At 38.6% G+C, this 16860-nt stretch overlaps 1 protein-coding gene across 2 annotated transcripts in view; it reads right to left on the bottom strand.

The window, feature by feature from the left end:
• Positions 1-16860, bottom strand: part of SEC11A (SEC11 homolog A, signal peptidase complex subunit) — a 38141-nt gene that overhangs the window by 327 nt on the left and 20954 nt on the right. Inside the window, exons 2-5 of one of the 2 annotated variants that reach the window (XM_017650745.3) lie at positions 15704-15813; positions 11091-11240; positions 5996-6115; positions 201-258 (exon numbers count right to left, since the gene is read on the bottom strand). In XM_017650745.3, coding sequence (XP_017506234.1) covers positions 201-258; positions 5996-6115; positions 11091-11240; positions 15704-15813 — 438 coding nt within the window. Of the gene's footprint in view, positions 1-200; positions 259-5395; positions 5466-5995; positions 6116-11090; positions 11241-15703; positions 15814-16860 lie in introns of those variants that run through there. The other variant, XM_017650746.3, reaches the window with a different exon arrangement.

Raw genomic sequence — 16860 nt, 5'->3', positions numbered from 1 at the left:
AACAAGCACAGAGCCACAAGTCAGAGAAGCTCTCAAAAGTTTACAGATCCTCACTTAGTTAATAAACTGGCCTGTGTTACCACAATAAATTATTAAACTATCCAATCAGTCTTTCATCTTTTAACTGTAATCCATTTAATAATTTCTAAAATTAAACAAAAGATCACATTTTTGATGAAATACACAATAGAGGGTCTTACCTTAAATTTAGGATAGTCATTCATGAGGATTGTCACAATCCCAATATAAGGAACGAATCTAAGCAAACAAACAAAAAACTAATCAGCACAGAACTTCTAAGTAGCTGTTATCACTTACTGAATATTCTCAGTATCTTCCCTAGAATACTAATTTTCAGCTCACAAAGTCCATCTGTATATTTCGTCCTATTAGATCCTTCCGACAGCCCATGTGATAGGGAAGTTAGGAACGTCACCCTTTCATAGATGAGGAAACAGATGCTCATGCCCCAGGCACGCGGCTTCTCTGCGGGACCAGTAGCAGGTCCGAGGTCCGAGACCTCTAGTCGGTGACTCTAATGCTACCTGCCGACTCAGGGCGAGGGTCTGGTTTTGCCATCAGGGGGCTGTCAATCTAGCTGAGGAGACAGGTAAACACAGCCAGCACATTACAAGGTACTTCAAGTTGAGTGTAAGAGCTCTATCACAGTACTTCACATTTCACCACCCTCTCATTTCTTAACCATCGGTAGGTAACCTGCCTTCGGCTCGCTTAATCCTGAACCTTTCATTACAACAGTTTCAGTCACCAAATGCAGCAGACCAGCCTCAGCCCTCAGCTTCCTTCACGTCTCTGCAGCATCTGGCTTTGACTACAAACCTGCCCCCGACACCCCCTTCTCCTTGGTTTCTGCAATGCGCCACAAATCTATTTTTCCATCTATCTCTTGGCTGCTGTCCTTTTTCATTCACTAGCTTTTCCCTTTTGCCCCTACAGTTTGTCCCCTCGAACTACGTAAAAACCACCCATGAAATAACCTCACAGCACCTGATATACTTCCCTTGAAGTCTTCCTCACAGTTTAAATTACATGATTAGTTGTATGAGAAGCTATACAGCATCTGCCGCCCCTACGAGACTCTAGGTTCTATCAGGGCAAACTTGATGCCAGCCCTGCTCCCACTGTACTACCCTCAAGGCCGAACCCGACAGCTCGCACGTAGCAGGGATCCAGTGATTCTGCCTGAGTGAGTTTGAATGTCCAGGTCTCTCCTTTTCCTCAGGATCTCATTTTCTCTCCAGACTTCGTTCTCCCCTCGACACAAGACTCCTCATGATCACAAGAACTCAGGAGAGCAAGAGGGCATTGCCAGGGCACCCCTGGCTTGGGGGGAAGCAGCAGTTAACACACACACAGCTTCCTTCTTTCCCTCCTCTGCCCCTGCTGAGCTCGAGTGGGCAGGCAGCCCTGTCCTGGAGAAGGGGGGCTGGGACACAGTGGGGACTGAACTGCGTATTTTCAACCAGCCCAGAGACCTTTATTCAGGGCGTCTACAGCCTCTGCACCACACCGAAGGTGCACCGGCAAATTACTTCCCATGCTACACCTCCACCGGCAAAGCCTTATGCAAACTTGACTAACGGAAATTTTGTCTTTGGTGCATTTCACTTGCTTTTAAGAATTTCTCTTACTTTCCATCTCCCAGTTCTCATTCCTTCTGGTGGTATCACCAAGACCCCTCTCTCTCCTTGTCCCCAAGCTCCCATTCTGTAAGTTGGTGTTGCATAAAACCCAGACCTCCTTTACCAGAATCATTTGGATGACTTGTTTAAATGCAGAAGGCTGCATCTTCCACAGATTTACTGACAGCATCTCTGGAAGGTGGGGCCCAAATGATAATTCTGTACATTAAAGTACATGAAGCACAATTCTAGCAAGTGAACTGCATGGAACAGGCATGTGGTGGCAAATAATATTCCCTCTTAGGGCCCATGCTTCAGTTTAAACCCCCTGTACCTTTAGAGGCTGAAAAGCAACAGTCACTACAGAACAGCAGAGTTAAGCTCTAGGAGGGTGATAGAAGTTTCTAGTTTTAATACACATATTTTTTCTTTTTAATGCAATAACTCTGTTACTTCTTTTGTCTCATCTATAGCGCCTCCACTAGACCAACAGCTCTCAGTGCAGGTAAATCACCCAATTTAAAAATGTAAAGACAGATGCCTTATAGTAAAATGCAGAATGAAAGCTATACAAGCATCTGATCTTATTAAAACAGTATAAGGCTGATAATTCTGGACTGGAAACCAACGAGCAGCCACTCTCATGGGTTAAGACTTCCACTGTGGCGTCCACGCCGTTGTGTCTCTGCTCAAAGCCCCACAGCCTTCGGCTCCCAGGAGCCATACAGTCTGCTTATGAATTACCCACAGAGACATTTTTTCCCCTAAAGTAGGTTCTTCCTTACCCATAACAAGTGAAATGGTAGCAACTTGATCTTCAACAGTAATATAAACAAGATATAAGGCTGCCAGAATGTGACAGGCAGTCCAAAGTCAAACAAAAGACAACCATTTCTATCACCGTTTCCTTCCATGGACAGAGACGGCAAAGAGCTGTTAAATACACAGCGCCTCCATCAGGAGCCGTCTGCGATTCACATCAGTCGCGCTTTTTCCCTACTCGGCTCAGATAAACTCTACTGAAGGAGGGTTGATAATAAGCAGAAGGTTTAAAATAAGTAAAACAAAAGCCACCCACAAGGCCAACACCAATGCCAGCCTGTGCCAAGGTAACTGCTAGTAGGCAGAGTGTGGAAGAATGCATGTCTCTGAGAGCCCGCGGGATCACAGGCGCTGCTGAGGAACGGGCTTCAGGAGGGAGAACTAGCTGCTGACGTCCTGGGGGAAAATAATTTTGTCAGCTGTCTAAAGTAGTCTACATCTGGGACACCTGGATTCCAGTAGCTGACTTAAAAATGACTGTTTCTGCCCCAGCACGATTTAACGATGAAGTACATTTGAACCGACTCCAGTCGAGAGCTCGCTTCCTCGGCTCTCATTCCTCCTCTTGCTGCGCCTGTGCCCTGACCTGCCAGCCCCCCACATCTTCCCCCGCTGCTCTCTGCTCCTCTTCGTTTGTGTTTTTCAACTTTCTGAATTTAGAAACAATCATCCGTATTAAGTACTTAGTTGGTTCAGTATTAGTTTTATTTTCTAAAATTTTTATTATATGCTACAACATGAATGAAACTGGAAAACATTACGCTAGGTGAAAGAAGCCAGACATAAAAGACTATGTATTACAAGGTTTTTTATATAAAATGTCCAGAACAGACAATCCATAGAGACAGAAAGTAGGTTAGTGGGTGCCAGGGAAACAGGCATGGGGAGTGCCTACACAGGTGTATGGAGTTTTCCTTTTGGGATGTGGGAACATCCTGGAATGAGGTAGTGGCGGTGGTCACACAACTATATGAATAGAATCAAACTTGCTGAATTATGCACTTTAAAATTGTGGACTTCATATCCCAATATATGTGAATTATATCTCCATAAAAATTTTAAAAATTAGTTTTTATCTAGGGCCTTAGGCCTCAGTGTAAAATATTTTAGTGTGCAGCTACTGAAAAAAAATTTTTTTTAATGCATAAAAGACATGTACCACAGTCAAAGACTAGACTGCAGAAAAGCTCTAGCCTCAAGGTCTGGGTACAGCCTGACTTTTAAATATCAGTTTAGTATTTTATAAACAATTTCCATAAAGGAGGTGATATGCCCCATTAAGTATCAAGGTAGGTCTTGGCATAATCAACGGAAAGTAAGTTTGTAAAGTTAAGATTCTATAATCCTGCTGTTCATGTTCCAAATGTTTACACTTCATGGAAAGTTACTTAATTCAGGGAGTGCCGACTATTACTTTTTTTTTTATTAAAAGCCACAAAAAGGTCTATATTCAAGGTTGGAATTTTATATTTTATATATAACATTATATATATATATATAATTTTATATATAACATTATATTTTGGGATTTTTCAAAGATTTTTCAAAAATTCTTTGGAAAGACAAGTTACTTGAGTGAAAGCCAGGCTCTCTTATCCTTTCATAGGATGCTACATCTTTTACCCAAACAGGGGCCAGAGTGGGCAGACAGCTGCACCAAATACCTTAGAATCAAGATCCAGACAAAGAGATACTGTGTTATCTGGTAGGAATATGAATGAAACAGTATGGCAAAATTTGTCAAGAGCCTTAAAATAAGTATATGTTTCACCCAGTAATTCCACTTTTAATAATTTACTGTGAAGAAATGATTGGGCAGAGGCACTGAGATATATGTAACGAGAATGCTCATCATGACACTGTTCACATTTAAATGGAAACAAAGTGTCCAACAACAGGAGTCAGACTGAATAAAAATACGGTCTATCCATACAGTGGAATAGCACACAATGTTGAAAATGATGATATAGAGATAATCCTTTGGTGTGCAAAGATACTAATAACTTTAGGGGATGAAAAAAAAGATTACAAACAGTGTGATCCTTCCTTCTCCCTCCCCCACCACATGTGTTTATCTATACATACATCTATATACTAGCATCTGTATCTTTATATATAGGGGTGAAAAGAACATAAACCCGAAGTTAGATTTGCAGGGGAGGGGAAGGACAGAAGTGACTACTCCTGGCTGTTACTTCCTTATGCTTCTACAGCAATCTGTACATTTACTATTAAAGGAAAAACAGAGAGACTCCCAGAGGTTGAAGAGTCTGACCACATCGGCAGCACCTTGGGAACGGACAGGGATGGAGACTGACTTCTGAGGAACACTGGCGACTTAATTTGGATTATAAAGCACGGTTAGCTCCATCACAGGAAACCAAGTTCCCTTGAAATGGAGGCATGTATAGAACCCCAGTTCTGCAGAAGACAAAACACCCCGATGGTTGTTCGGTTCGCTCCCTCTGGCCCCAGGCCGAGGATCTCTCGCGCCGTCCCTGAGGCAGCTTTCCTTTAATGACTCGTCACTGCTGCTCCACGGGGACAGGGCTCCTCTGCATGGCCGTCTGGACCCAGTGTCTGTTCTAGGTCAGAAGGAGCAGATGTTCTGACAGTGGTAGGAGAGCCGTATGGCATCTAAATAGTGAGAACCAGCAGCTCCCCACTTCGTAAGCGTTATGCCAGTGGTTCTGGTATGACGGTTTAAGAGGGTGGGCCCCAGAGTCAGCCAGCCACTACTGGCATCACCGTGAGCTCAGACAGGCAATCTAACTCGTCTGTGTTTCCTCATCTATGGAATGGCAATATTAGGTTGTTTGGGGTTAAAAGGAGGTAATACTTGCAAAGCGCTGACAGTGAGTCTCTGACATACAGTAAGCCCTAAAAAATGTGAGTTATTGTTAATACCATTAATAACATGAAGGTAGTAACAATCGGATACTTCCTCATACCGATAACTTACAATTCCTGTCCTCCACTGATCTGTTCTCCTGATAAAATCTGAAATAAACAGGCTTAATATAACTTTTAATTTCATTTAACCTCAATAATTTCAAGACTAGAAATGAAACAGTACGGAATCAGTTAACAGGATAAAATTAATTTAGATGACTACTTAAGTTGCTGACTCAATAAATACTTGAGAAATGTAAGCTTCATGAAGCAGGACTGAAACTGCTCTGGATCCCCACAGCCTGGGCACAGTATAGACATCAGAGTACATGGAAGGTGCCCAGTACCATTTCTTGAACGAATTAAGTAAACAAATTAATTTTTGAAACTATCACTCCAATTCATCATCTCATCACTAATATTCTATTCTTTCATTGTACCCCATCAATCCCCCACCCGGGAGAAGTATACCTTAAGTTTTAGATGCATTTTAAGAAGCACACTTTTTCAAAGGACACAGGTAATCTGGTAGAACCAGCACTGAACCATTATCGTGAACTGTACAGGATCAGACAATGTAACTGAGGGGCCATGTTTCAAGTGACATGAAAAGCTCAGTAATGTCCCTCTGTACTCACCCTCTGGCTCTCCCCACGACATCTTTCTTCTCTAGCCAATGCTGTCCTTGTTTATAGAGGCCTCGGTCATCAACTGCATTATTATCTCCTTTGGTCAAAAACTTGACATGCCCATTTTGCCTTAAAAGAGTAAGGAAAGCGAAGCCATCAAATACCTTCATGCCATTTGAAAACATGAAATCCGTTCTTGTTCACCAAAATTTACTGTGGTATTTTACCATCATTATTAATGTTGACATATTTATTTATTCAGCTAAAAGGATGTCTGTAACTGTGTTGCTGATAATAGCAAAAAACTGAAAATAAGCTAAAAGTCTAACATTCAGGAGCTGAAATACTAGGCTGGGCATTAAGGATAATGCTACGGACAACATTTAATGACATTGGAAGATCATAAATATTTTATTAAGTGAAGAGAAGATTACAAAAATAACAGGCACAGTACAATCTTGTTTTTATATTAAAATAAACACAAACCACCAATTTTCTGGAAATAACAAAGAGCAAAGGAACACACTAAACTACCCCCACTGGACGTAACTGCCAAAATGCAGACTCTGGGGGGCTGCAGAGTGGCCCAGCTTGTTTGACCAGTAAGTTGCAAGGAACAAAGGAAGCTGGAGGAAGAATTTACAGGTTAAATAAAAGAGACTCTAAGGTCATATCAACCAATTGCAACCAAGAACCTTATCTGAATCTAGATTCAAACAAACTGTTTAAAAAAAAGTCACGATACAACTGGGAATTTGAATAAATACTGGAAACTTAATCACACAAAGGAATGATTGTTCATATTTTTTTAGTTGTGACCATGGTAATTATAGTTATGTTTCTTAAAAGCTCATTGATTACATTTTATATATGTTTACTGAAGTATTTATATATGACATGACATGATATCTAGGATTTGATTCAAAATAATAATACAGGCAGGAGAATTGGAAGAGGTGGTAGTGTAGTTGGGCAGAGTTGGCCATAGATGAGTAATTACTAGGACTGGGTGACAGTACTGAGTTACTATACTACTTTGTTGACTTTTGTGCATGTTAGAAATTCTCCATATTAAAAAAATGAAAGAACATAAAAAAGATATTAAACAAGATCTAAAATGACAGACCAAGGTGCAAACAGGGGCTATCTATGGCTCTTTAGCTTACCTTTAGTTTTTTTCCTCCAACACACATACACTGCTTTTATATGTCAGGGTTTAAAGGAACAGCATTTTGCTTCATCAGAAAATTATTAGTTTAATTCTAAAGAACCATGAGGTTTCTGGAAATTTTCAAATTTAATTGAAAGCAAAGTACATTTTACAGTTCAATAAATACTATCTTAAAGTCAATTCAAGAGGAGCTGGGTTAACCACTGTAACTAGAAAAGAAGAAAATTCAGATTTCCTACTGACTGATATCACTCCAATTCTTAGCCAGACACTGGCTCACCAGACACTCAATCTGCACATGGAACTAAATTGGGAGGTGTTGCAAACACCAAAAGCAGTTAACTGCAAACAGTCACATTACAAATGAGATTCCGGTTAGGAAAAATGCAAATATATACAGAGAAAACTAATGTGTAGCAGACAACTCAGTAAGCGAGAGAATGTCTGAAAAATCCTGGAGGTAACAAGAGGACAGGTGCCAAGAGGGGCCAGCTGCCAGAGTGGGAGTGAGGGGCAGCAGGAAGGACGATCGAGCCAACCATGGCAATACAGCCACCGCACAGCAGCACATCACACAGGAGGAGAGAGAATTGGGAAAAATGGGAAACTCCCCAGGGAAGGAAAGGAGAACGATGCTACAGGAGATACAGACTATTCCCAAAGACGTGATTTGCCAACAAAACAAACACACACACTCAATTCCCCACCTCTGGGATGTAATCAGGCGAGACCACTAGAGCTGTGTGAAAAAGCACAGGTCTCCTTCCTCCACTTAACAGTGTAACAACAGTTCTCTTGTGGCAACCTGCTCCTATGAAACCTGCTATTATGAACCCACCACAGCACTTCAAAACCCTGATGGACAACAGCCCATTGGTGCAAGACTTCTCCCTTGGAGACTTCTCCCTTGTTAGCATGGAACCAAACATTTAATATCATCTACCTCCAAGGAGCTTAGAGCTCTCACAATGTAATTCAGTCATCATAATACAGCAATGTTAGGAGGGAGGAAACAACCACTTTATAAGTAGGAAAAAGACATACCCAGAAAAGCCAAATGGGTGCAAAATAATTTGCACACAAAAAGCAAAGCTAAGGATGAAGTTATCCCAAAGGCAAAATGTATCCTTCCAAACACTTGATCACATGCCAGTATTCAATCTCAACACATGTTCTATAAGCTGAGCTTACTAAATACAGAGTAGGCTATAAAATAAGATGAAGTAAGAGTTTATATGTGGGAAAATGTAAGTTTTAAGAATGACTAAGAAGCTAATATGAGGAGCTATCAAAAAAATTAAGGTAACTGACAACATTTAAAAGCAGTATCACCTTTTAAATTAAAAAACAAACTTCATTATCTCCTAGCTCTTTTGTAACTCATCTATTTTGGAAAAAAACAGAAAAGAACAGGTAAGGGAAGAAAAGGATTCAAAGAGATTTTTCGCTGTCTGCCGAAGTGCGTATCTCACAGGCCCCAGGTAAGAGCCAGGAATAATTCTTATTTTTTTACTTAATTAAAAATATAGTAACTATAATAAGTGCAGGAGGTTTCTTTTTTAGAAACAGTGCCAACGACTTTTTCTCGATTTGCTATTGTGACCACATATTGGAAGTGTCAATGTTCCTGACGAGAGAATTTTGCCCGAGCTCAGCAGTGCATTAGAGGTAAGCCCTGGATAACAACATGTGCTTTTCCGCTGGTTGGATGTTCAGTACACACAGTCAGTCTCACCTGGAGGGCAGGCAGGACTAGGCAAATGACTGCACTGGGCACAAAGAACAGAGTCAAATTCAAGGACCTGTTACCATCTTATTAAGCAGTACTTGGCAAGTTGATTTTTTAGCTCAGGGATTCTTTGCATATGTGGTAATACCAGATATATTCTACCACATGTTCATGAGATAATCATGTTACAAAATAGTACTGACTAGATCCCAAGCATTGTATGGGGGAAATGTTTATAAAACAAAGAGAATTACCCCGAATTTAACACTACCTCTGGGTGATAGGATTACACCGTGATTTTGTTTTCTGTGTTTTCCAATTGTACACAATATCATGTGCCACAATACACATGTAGTAAGACGTTCATAAGACAGAAATTCAATATATGAAAGAGAGCTTTATATGAGATTTACAAATTTACAAAGGCATTCATTATATAAGAAGCAGGTACAGGAGGAAAGGGGGATGAGACAAGAGAGAAATCAGTGGCACAATCCCACCTTTATTCTGAGAGCTCAGGGTTTTACCATAAAACAAGGGTAAGATGAGAGAAATGAATAATGCAAAAGCCAGCCTGAAAATGCTCAGAACACACTTATTACTACAGAACCGTATCCATTTTGGTTGTCATTTGGTCCCATATTTAACAACTAAAAAATGTTATATTATTAAATCAAATGATTATCACAACCAGGTATTTTAGTCTTCTCAAAGGATAAAAGAAAATTGGAAACTTCGGAACATTAATAGGGTCTATTATCTAAACTGCAAGTTGAAGGCATCTCAAGAGCCTAAAATAAATCACAAAAAACCCCAAGTTCTAAGTATCATACAGCTCAAAACATTCACGCTAAAAATTGTTAAAATTTAAGGAATTTGCAGTTAATATAGTATCTGTCAATGGACCTGCTCTGAAACAAAATGATCTGTTTTAAAATAAAAACCTCACTCAATTCCAAAGGGTTACACATAAAAAATGGACAACTCTACTCAAAGCAGGGCCTGGGTGTAATTTAATTTTCTCTGATAAATTCAGGGGAATTGGTTCTGCTTTGTTCATAAAGGGCAGCGCTGAGAACAAAGAACACAAATCCACTTTGAGAATCTGGAAAACATTACTTTTATGGAATAAACCTTCAAAATTCCAAAATAAATTTCTGAAGAAATTTTATTCCTTCCTAGTCGATAACAGAATGTCACTTAAAAATAATAATCTTTCACAATATACACTGAGATCTGGAAAAAAAAGAGCAGTCAGATCTTTATTTCATCAATGAAGAAAGAACTCTCCTAAACTAGAATTTCTAAACAGGGATTTTCAAAAGGCAACCACTGAGAGTTCCATGTTCCTTAAGTGGAGAAAACAAGCTATGTCAGAGGGTGGTAAGAATACAGTAACGCTTCTGTAGGGCCTCCTCACACTCGAGAACGCGAATCCCCCTCCGCTTCAGTCTCCCGCGACCTCCAGCATGCCTCCTTCTCCCTTTTGTCTTTCCTTCCTTTCTGGAAGTTTCCCTTAACGAGAAGTACTAGGGGTTCGGAAAGCGGAGGATGAGGAGCACAGGCTCGGAACTCAGGCTCTCACAGCCCATCTCCCCGGACCTCTGCAGCACAGAGAAGGACACCGAGACCCAGGGGAACCCAGCGGGCGACACTATTTGCTCGCGGCATGCCCCACTTCCACCCCTAGTGATTCTAACGGTTTTACGTATGTCCTTTCTGATTCTAAAATACAAATGTCTATATTTAAAAGAATACCTCAGATTTTAGAAATTTCCTTTGGGACTTGAAAAGTTGGTAAATTTATTCTTATTTGAAATTAAGAGTTTGTTAGATTGCCTTAAGGATTTTTTTTGAAAGACTAGGGCCATCTCATCCATTGTATTGTAAGATTCTATTTGGGATTAACCTTTATGTCATATTTTTAGGGGTTATAAGCAGATCAGAGTTACTAGAAGGGAACTTTCCCATAGGAAGAGGAAGGGAGCCAAGAAAAACCTCCAGAAAAACCTTCAGAGAAATAAATTGAACTAATAAATAACTATTTAGTTTTCCAACGTTCACCAAACATTCAGACATTCATAAAAATGATTGGGATAAGAACACAGGAGTTCCCCACCCTTTCTTAACCTTTAGGCTATTAAATTAAATACTGTAAACACTAAAACATAAAAATATTTTAAAACAGAGTAGTTTGCACATACTTTTCATGAATCTTCAAGACTCGGTGAACTATAGGAATCTCTCTTCCTTCTATCCGAAAAACAACAATTTCTCCCACTCGTATGGGATCTTCAACTCGATTTGTTAAAAAGAGAAGATCTCCTCTATGAAATGCAGGTTCCATGCTGCCACTGGGAGGAAAAGAAGAATATGGTAAAAAAAAGGACACTGGAGATTACATTTACTTCCAAAATTAGATACTCAACAAATAAAATTATTACCTTTGGAGTATACTCAATACCTTACTAAATACATCTACAGAAATGTGTACTGTTCTCCACTATGGTTTCCTCAGACTAATGAGTTATAGTAAAGATTTTAGTTATTAGCCTTCACTAACCAGTTCCACTTCAAGCATTATTTTCAAAGGAGCTTCAATCTTGAAAAGGGCAATGTTACTAATTCCTTAACCTTTTAAAATTTCAAATGACAAACAGAATATATAAAAGAATGAACTTTATAATCACTGCCCTTATTCTCACTTCATCTGAAAATGCTAGACATATTCAAATATTCAAATGAGAACCAGATCATCTTCTTGTGCCATTTATACAGATACAGACCAAGATGACCTTATGGTTTCAATCCATTATGAAGGCAAAACAGCACATCAAGTCAAAGACCAGCCAGCTGCAGAGATAATGCTTGTGTTATAAATTTATTTATTTTAAAAAGAGGAACAAGAAAGAAAACCAAGGACCAAAGCAGAGATTTTTGCTTAAGAATTTCATAAATGAAGAAAGGATTCATAAATGAAGATTTTCATAAATGAAGAAAGGATTCGGTTCTCTCCATTAGTGAGAACAAACTTCTAGAGTGTCTTCTCATCTCTCACCTATACCAAGTTTTTCAAAGGCCCTAGGATATTTTCACTAATTAATGAACCTTTTTCTTCTATGAAGAAGTAGCCTGCCAGTATTATTTTCAGAAACTCAAGCTCCAGTTTCCAATAACAACAGATTTAGTAAGAAGAAAATGGACTGACAGAGAATAAAATACAGGAATAGAATTAATACAGAGAATAAAATTAATACAGACAGCAAACAATTCTGTCTGAAGACTGGTCCCTCTCTTAAGGGAATATGGAAGTGGTTCCCAAACTTTGCTACACATTAAAAGCACTTGGGGAACACAAAGAAAATCCCAATGCTCAGGTCGTATCTCAAACCATTTAAATCAATGTCTGGGGATGGGAGGCAGGCAACAGTATTTTGTAAATCCCAGGTAATTCCAATAAACAGCAAAAAATTGGGAATATGAATTTTCAGTACGTATTTATTCTTAAAACTTTTATTAAGGTTCCCCATGCAGTAATGAGTTCCCTTTTTCAGAAAGTGTTCAGACAGAAGACAGGACATCAGTTTAGTGAAAACATTATAAAAGGTATTCTAAACATGTAGTTTTCAAGTTTTTACTTTGATTTCTAAAAATCAGTGATATCCTTTGTTCAAGTAAAACCATGCTTGAAAATTATATAAATAAAATGGATAAAAGCTGAGTTGCTCTGGTTAAATGACTCATCTTTATTGACCACTTACTATATACCAAGTGCTATTCTAATTTTTATGGTAACAATCTTCAGAACAATTCTATGATGTAGGTATTATTACTATCCCAAATTTGCAGAAAAGGCGACTGAGGCTTAGAAAGGCTTAAGGTCATAAATCAAAAATGGTGAAGGTGAGATCTGAACCAAAGGAGTTCAGCAGAATCCACTCTCACTGTGCTAAACTGACTCTGAGCCACTTAAGAATTTTAAGCAAGGAGTATCATAATCATATTTGCATTTAAGAAGCATCACTTTAGAAGCTATGGGGTGTATTAAAAATATTAAAATATTTATTGAATTAACGAGTAAACTGAAAAGATCAGAAGGTATGTCAGAAGGACCAGTTGTATACTGGTGTGTATGTATGTACATATATATGTATTATACATGTACATACATACACAAGCACATACAAGTATAACCAAATACTTGGCCACTATTAAAAGTGTTATTGAAATCATGGACATGGAGAATGATAAGGGGAGAAAAACAGAGAAAAGGATGCATATACAGAATTTATCTCAATTATTCAAGAAACCATATACATGAAAAGACTAAAATGTTAATTGTGATTATATCCCAGAACTATGGGTGACTTAGTTTCACTTGTATTTGTGTGTGTTCTCAACATTTCATGTAATGAAAATATATAAACTTTTTTCTGATTATAAAAGCATTTTTTTAAAGGTCACTACAACAGCCCAGGCAGGAAATGAGAGGGCTTGAAATAGAACAGCAGCAAGGAGGGCAACTCTAAAGGGGTCGACTGGGGGGAGGAAAATGACAGATTTGATGGCCCACTGGATATGACAGAAGTGGGGAATCAAGAATGACTCAGGTTTTTAACACTGGCAATTGAGCAAATGGCAGTGACAGTCACAGAAACAGGAGGGGAAGAACAGGTCTGTGGGAAAAGGACATGAATCTCATTTTCATTATGTGTAGTTTCAAGTGCTTATCCCACATCCAGATGGAGACATCCAGTGTCGGGTGGGAACAAGAGCTGAGGCTTCGGGGAAGAAAGCTGGATAAGAAATAAAACATATAAGAATTCATATGGAAACGGCAATTAAGTACTGACAGAAGAGTATAGTGAGAGGACCTTAAAGAAGTAGACCCGGGGGGACACCTTTTAAACATTAGATAATCAGTAAACTTTTTACTATTATCTGATTAAATTATATTTTCAATTTAATGCACTTATCATAATTTTATAAGCTATATATAAATCATTTAAATATTTTAAAACTGACTTCAGCTCTACAAAAAGGAAAAAAAAAATACTGTGAATGTTCTCTGAAACCCAGTTAGTAAAATAAATAATGAGAGTATTTGTTTTTACCCCCAAAGGCTTCACAAGTCTTGAAAGTGGATTCTCAGTCAGCCGGAGTCCTCTGAGGCATATATGGTTCCAGGTAAAAACATTCCTTCAAGTTACATAAGCCCTCAGTCAGGTCAAATCTACCTGGCCACCCAAGCACGTAAATTACCTTTCTCTAATGGCCACTCCTTCCATTCTTGACCAGATTCTCCTCTAACAAGACCTGGTCTCTTTTGATTTCTTTATTCCACAATGGCAATCAGGAAAGTTTAGTATATAAATAACCTAGCTACCAAATAATTTATCCAAGCAACACTTTTAAGTCCCAACTGGTATTACAAATTTTCCAACTATTACAAAAATGGACTATTTTCAGGACCACCAATGTATTGAGAGGTCCTTCATCTAAGCCCCTATTCACTACAACATTCCCAGTTTAAAGGTCATTCGATTGTCCTTAAAACATCTCCACTGAAGGGAACTCAATCTGAAACATTCCTAGAAGCAATCTCCACACCAGCCTCGCTGGGCCCGCTCTCGACACTCTCCCCCACAGTGCCAATTGGTGTGGTTTCTCCTTCTGTCACTGAACACTTCACAAATTGAAGCTCTCGGCTGAATTCAAAGACTAAGGACTTAGGGCCACATAATTTTAGAACTGACAGGGTCTTCTCACATCATGCAGGTCTAACTTTCATTTTATAGATGAGAAAACTATGGTTCAGTGAAAAAGTGATTTGCCCAAGGTTGTAGTTAGACAGTGAAAGAGCTTTATACTCCCAGACCAGTACATTACATGCTTTTCCAACTAATAAAATGCCCTACATCTCTCTGGACCTCTAAAATTACAGTTGCATTTGATTATTAATAAAGACTCAAAGCTAAAGGTACAAGTAAAACACTGGAGACCCAGTGCCTCCAGCCACGTGCTTCCGCAAGTACACCCCAGCATGACAACGAGGGACTCGAATCCATGGTCCGAGTAATGTACTATTAACTAGACTCTAGATAATGGTAATGTTTTATTTTATATTTAACTCTAGAAAAGACTTTGAGATACCTTACATAATTAGCCCCAAATAACACAGAACTATGATGATCCAATTAAATAATCAAGTGGTAATTCTCCAAAAATGAGTTACTAAATTAGGTTTTAAATCACTATGAGTACAAGGAAAGGATGTACGGTGGGCAAAAAATTCAGTACTGTTTGTCACTTTAAGAAATAGCATTAATACCTTCAAAATTCCTGAAGTCTATTTAGAAGTGATATTTAAAGGTCAGAAGGAAACATGGAAATAATTAGCGATGCTTCTGTACTGACACTGAGAACACGCTGCAGAAAAACTCTTAATTCCTCGAGATGATATATATTCTAGTAAACTAAGAACTAAGTACCAGTCCTGATGTATCAAAGTGAAGAGTGTTAAGAAGACAAAAGACTTTCAGGCAAGTACACTGAAACACTCGCCTAAGAGGGTGCCAAAAATAAAGCTCACATTGTAAATGTTTTACAAAAAAGGTCATAAACCCTTTGGGGTCTGAATGGAAACTGTCTAACAAAACTGAGAATTTCTCCCAACTGAGAAATGGTAACTAATTTTCTTCCAGGCCCTCTTCTGGGAAAGAGTAGTTTCAAAGGAATAATAAAAGTTATTCAGTATCTCAATTTTTCTCTCAAATAATGCCATGTAATTCCATGCCTTGAAAAGAAAATCTGTTACCTGAGCACCACTACAATCGGACTTTCGCTTCCAGTTATGACCATTAACCCCTTCCAGATCATTAGCGCCGAGGAGACAATCATTCCAAAATTTAGGACTTGATAATAGAGCTGTAAGAACAAAAGAGAAGAGATCAGATCCAAGATTATCCTCACCCAGGAAAGCAACTGAGAATAGTTATCAGTTTAATAAGTTTAAGTGCTACTATGAGGGCAGCTGAAGCTCTGAGCCATTCTTTAAAATACTGTAATGATGACACCATCAGCACCCTGGACCGGTGCTCCTTCTCTCACCACAGCACCCTGGTCCATCTGGTTTGCTAAAACGTGTTCCTTTTTTTACATAACAGAACTGTTCACATAAGTTTTTCATGTGGACTTCACAACTATTCACCTTAAATTGGATTACATCCATGATACATACCAGCAAAGAATAATATAACTCTGCTTCTGAACTCTCTAGTACTTTCTCCACTACAGTCTACCCCATGATAATGATGGGCTGTTCAATATGGCATTTAACTCCATTCCTCATTTTACAGTTGAGCAAACTTAGTCTCAGAGAGAGGAAATAACTTTACTTAATAACAGCTGGTCAGTCACATAAGACTTGAAGGCCAGCCTTCAGTCTTATTAAATTGCCACTGCCCAACAAATTGTAAAATGCTATGACTTGATAAGCAGATATAATACCAGAAAGGCATTTCAAGCAAGCTAATTGTGTTGGATTTAGGGTAGATAACGGTCAAACTAGAGGATGACTGGACACTATGGCAAACAGTTCAATGAATGAAAAGATGGTGCTGGGAGTATTGGGAGAAATCTGAAAAAGAATAGTAAACTCACATTATGCAGAACCTTCAATGTACGGCCAAAGATGTAGACCTTTAAAGACATTCATAAAATACTTTAAGGTAAAAAAAAAAAAAAAAACTTTCAAAAATTTGCACAAAATGAGTTCTTTCGTTATTTTTTAAAAATATATGTGCATGTATAAAGTCTAAAAAACAACTGTTCTAGCTTTCAAAAACCCAATGTCATGAAAATAAAGGCGGGAGGTTGTTCTAGATTAAAAAGGAGTAAAGAGACATAACAACCAAATGTAATACATAAACTATGACTGGATCTTGGTTCAAAAGAACAAAATGTATATAAGGA

This window comes from Manis javanica, chromosome 18 (genome assembly GCF_040802235.1).
Source record: "Manis javanica isolate MJ-LG chromosome 18, MJ_LKY, whole genome shotgun sequence".
Lineage (NCBI taxonomy): Eukaryota > Metazoa > Chordata > Mammalia > Pholidota > Manidae > Manis > Manis javanica.
This window is presented reverse-complemented; position numbering and strand designations above follow the sequence as displayed.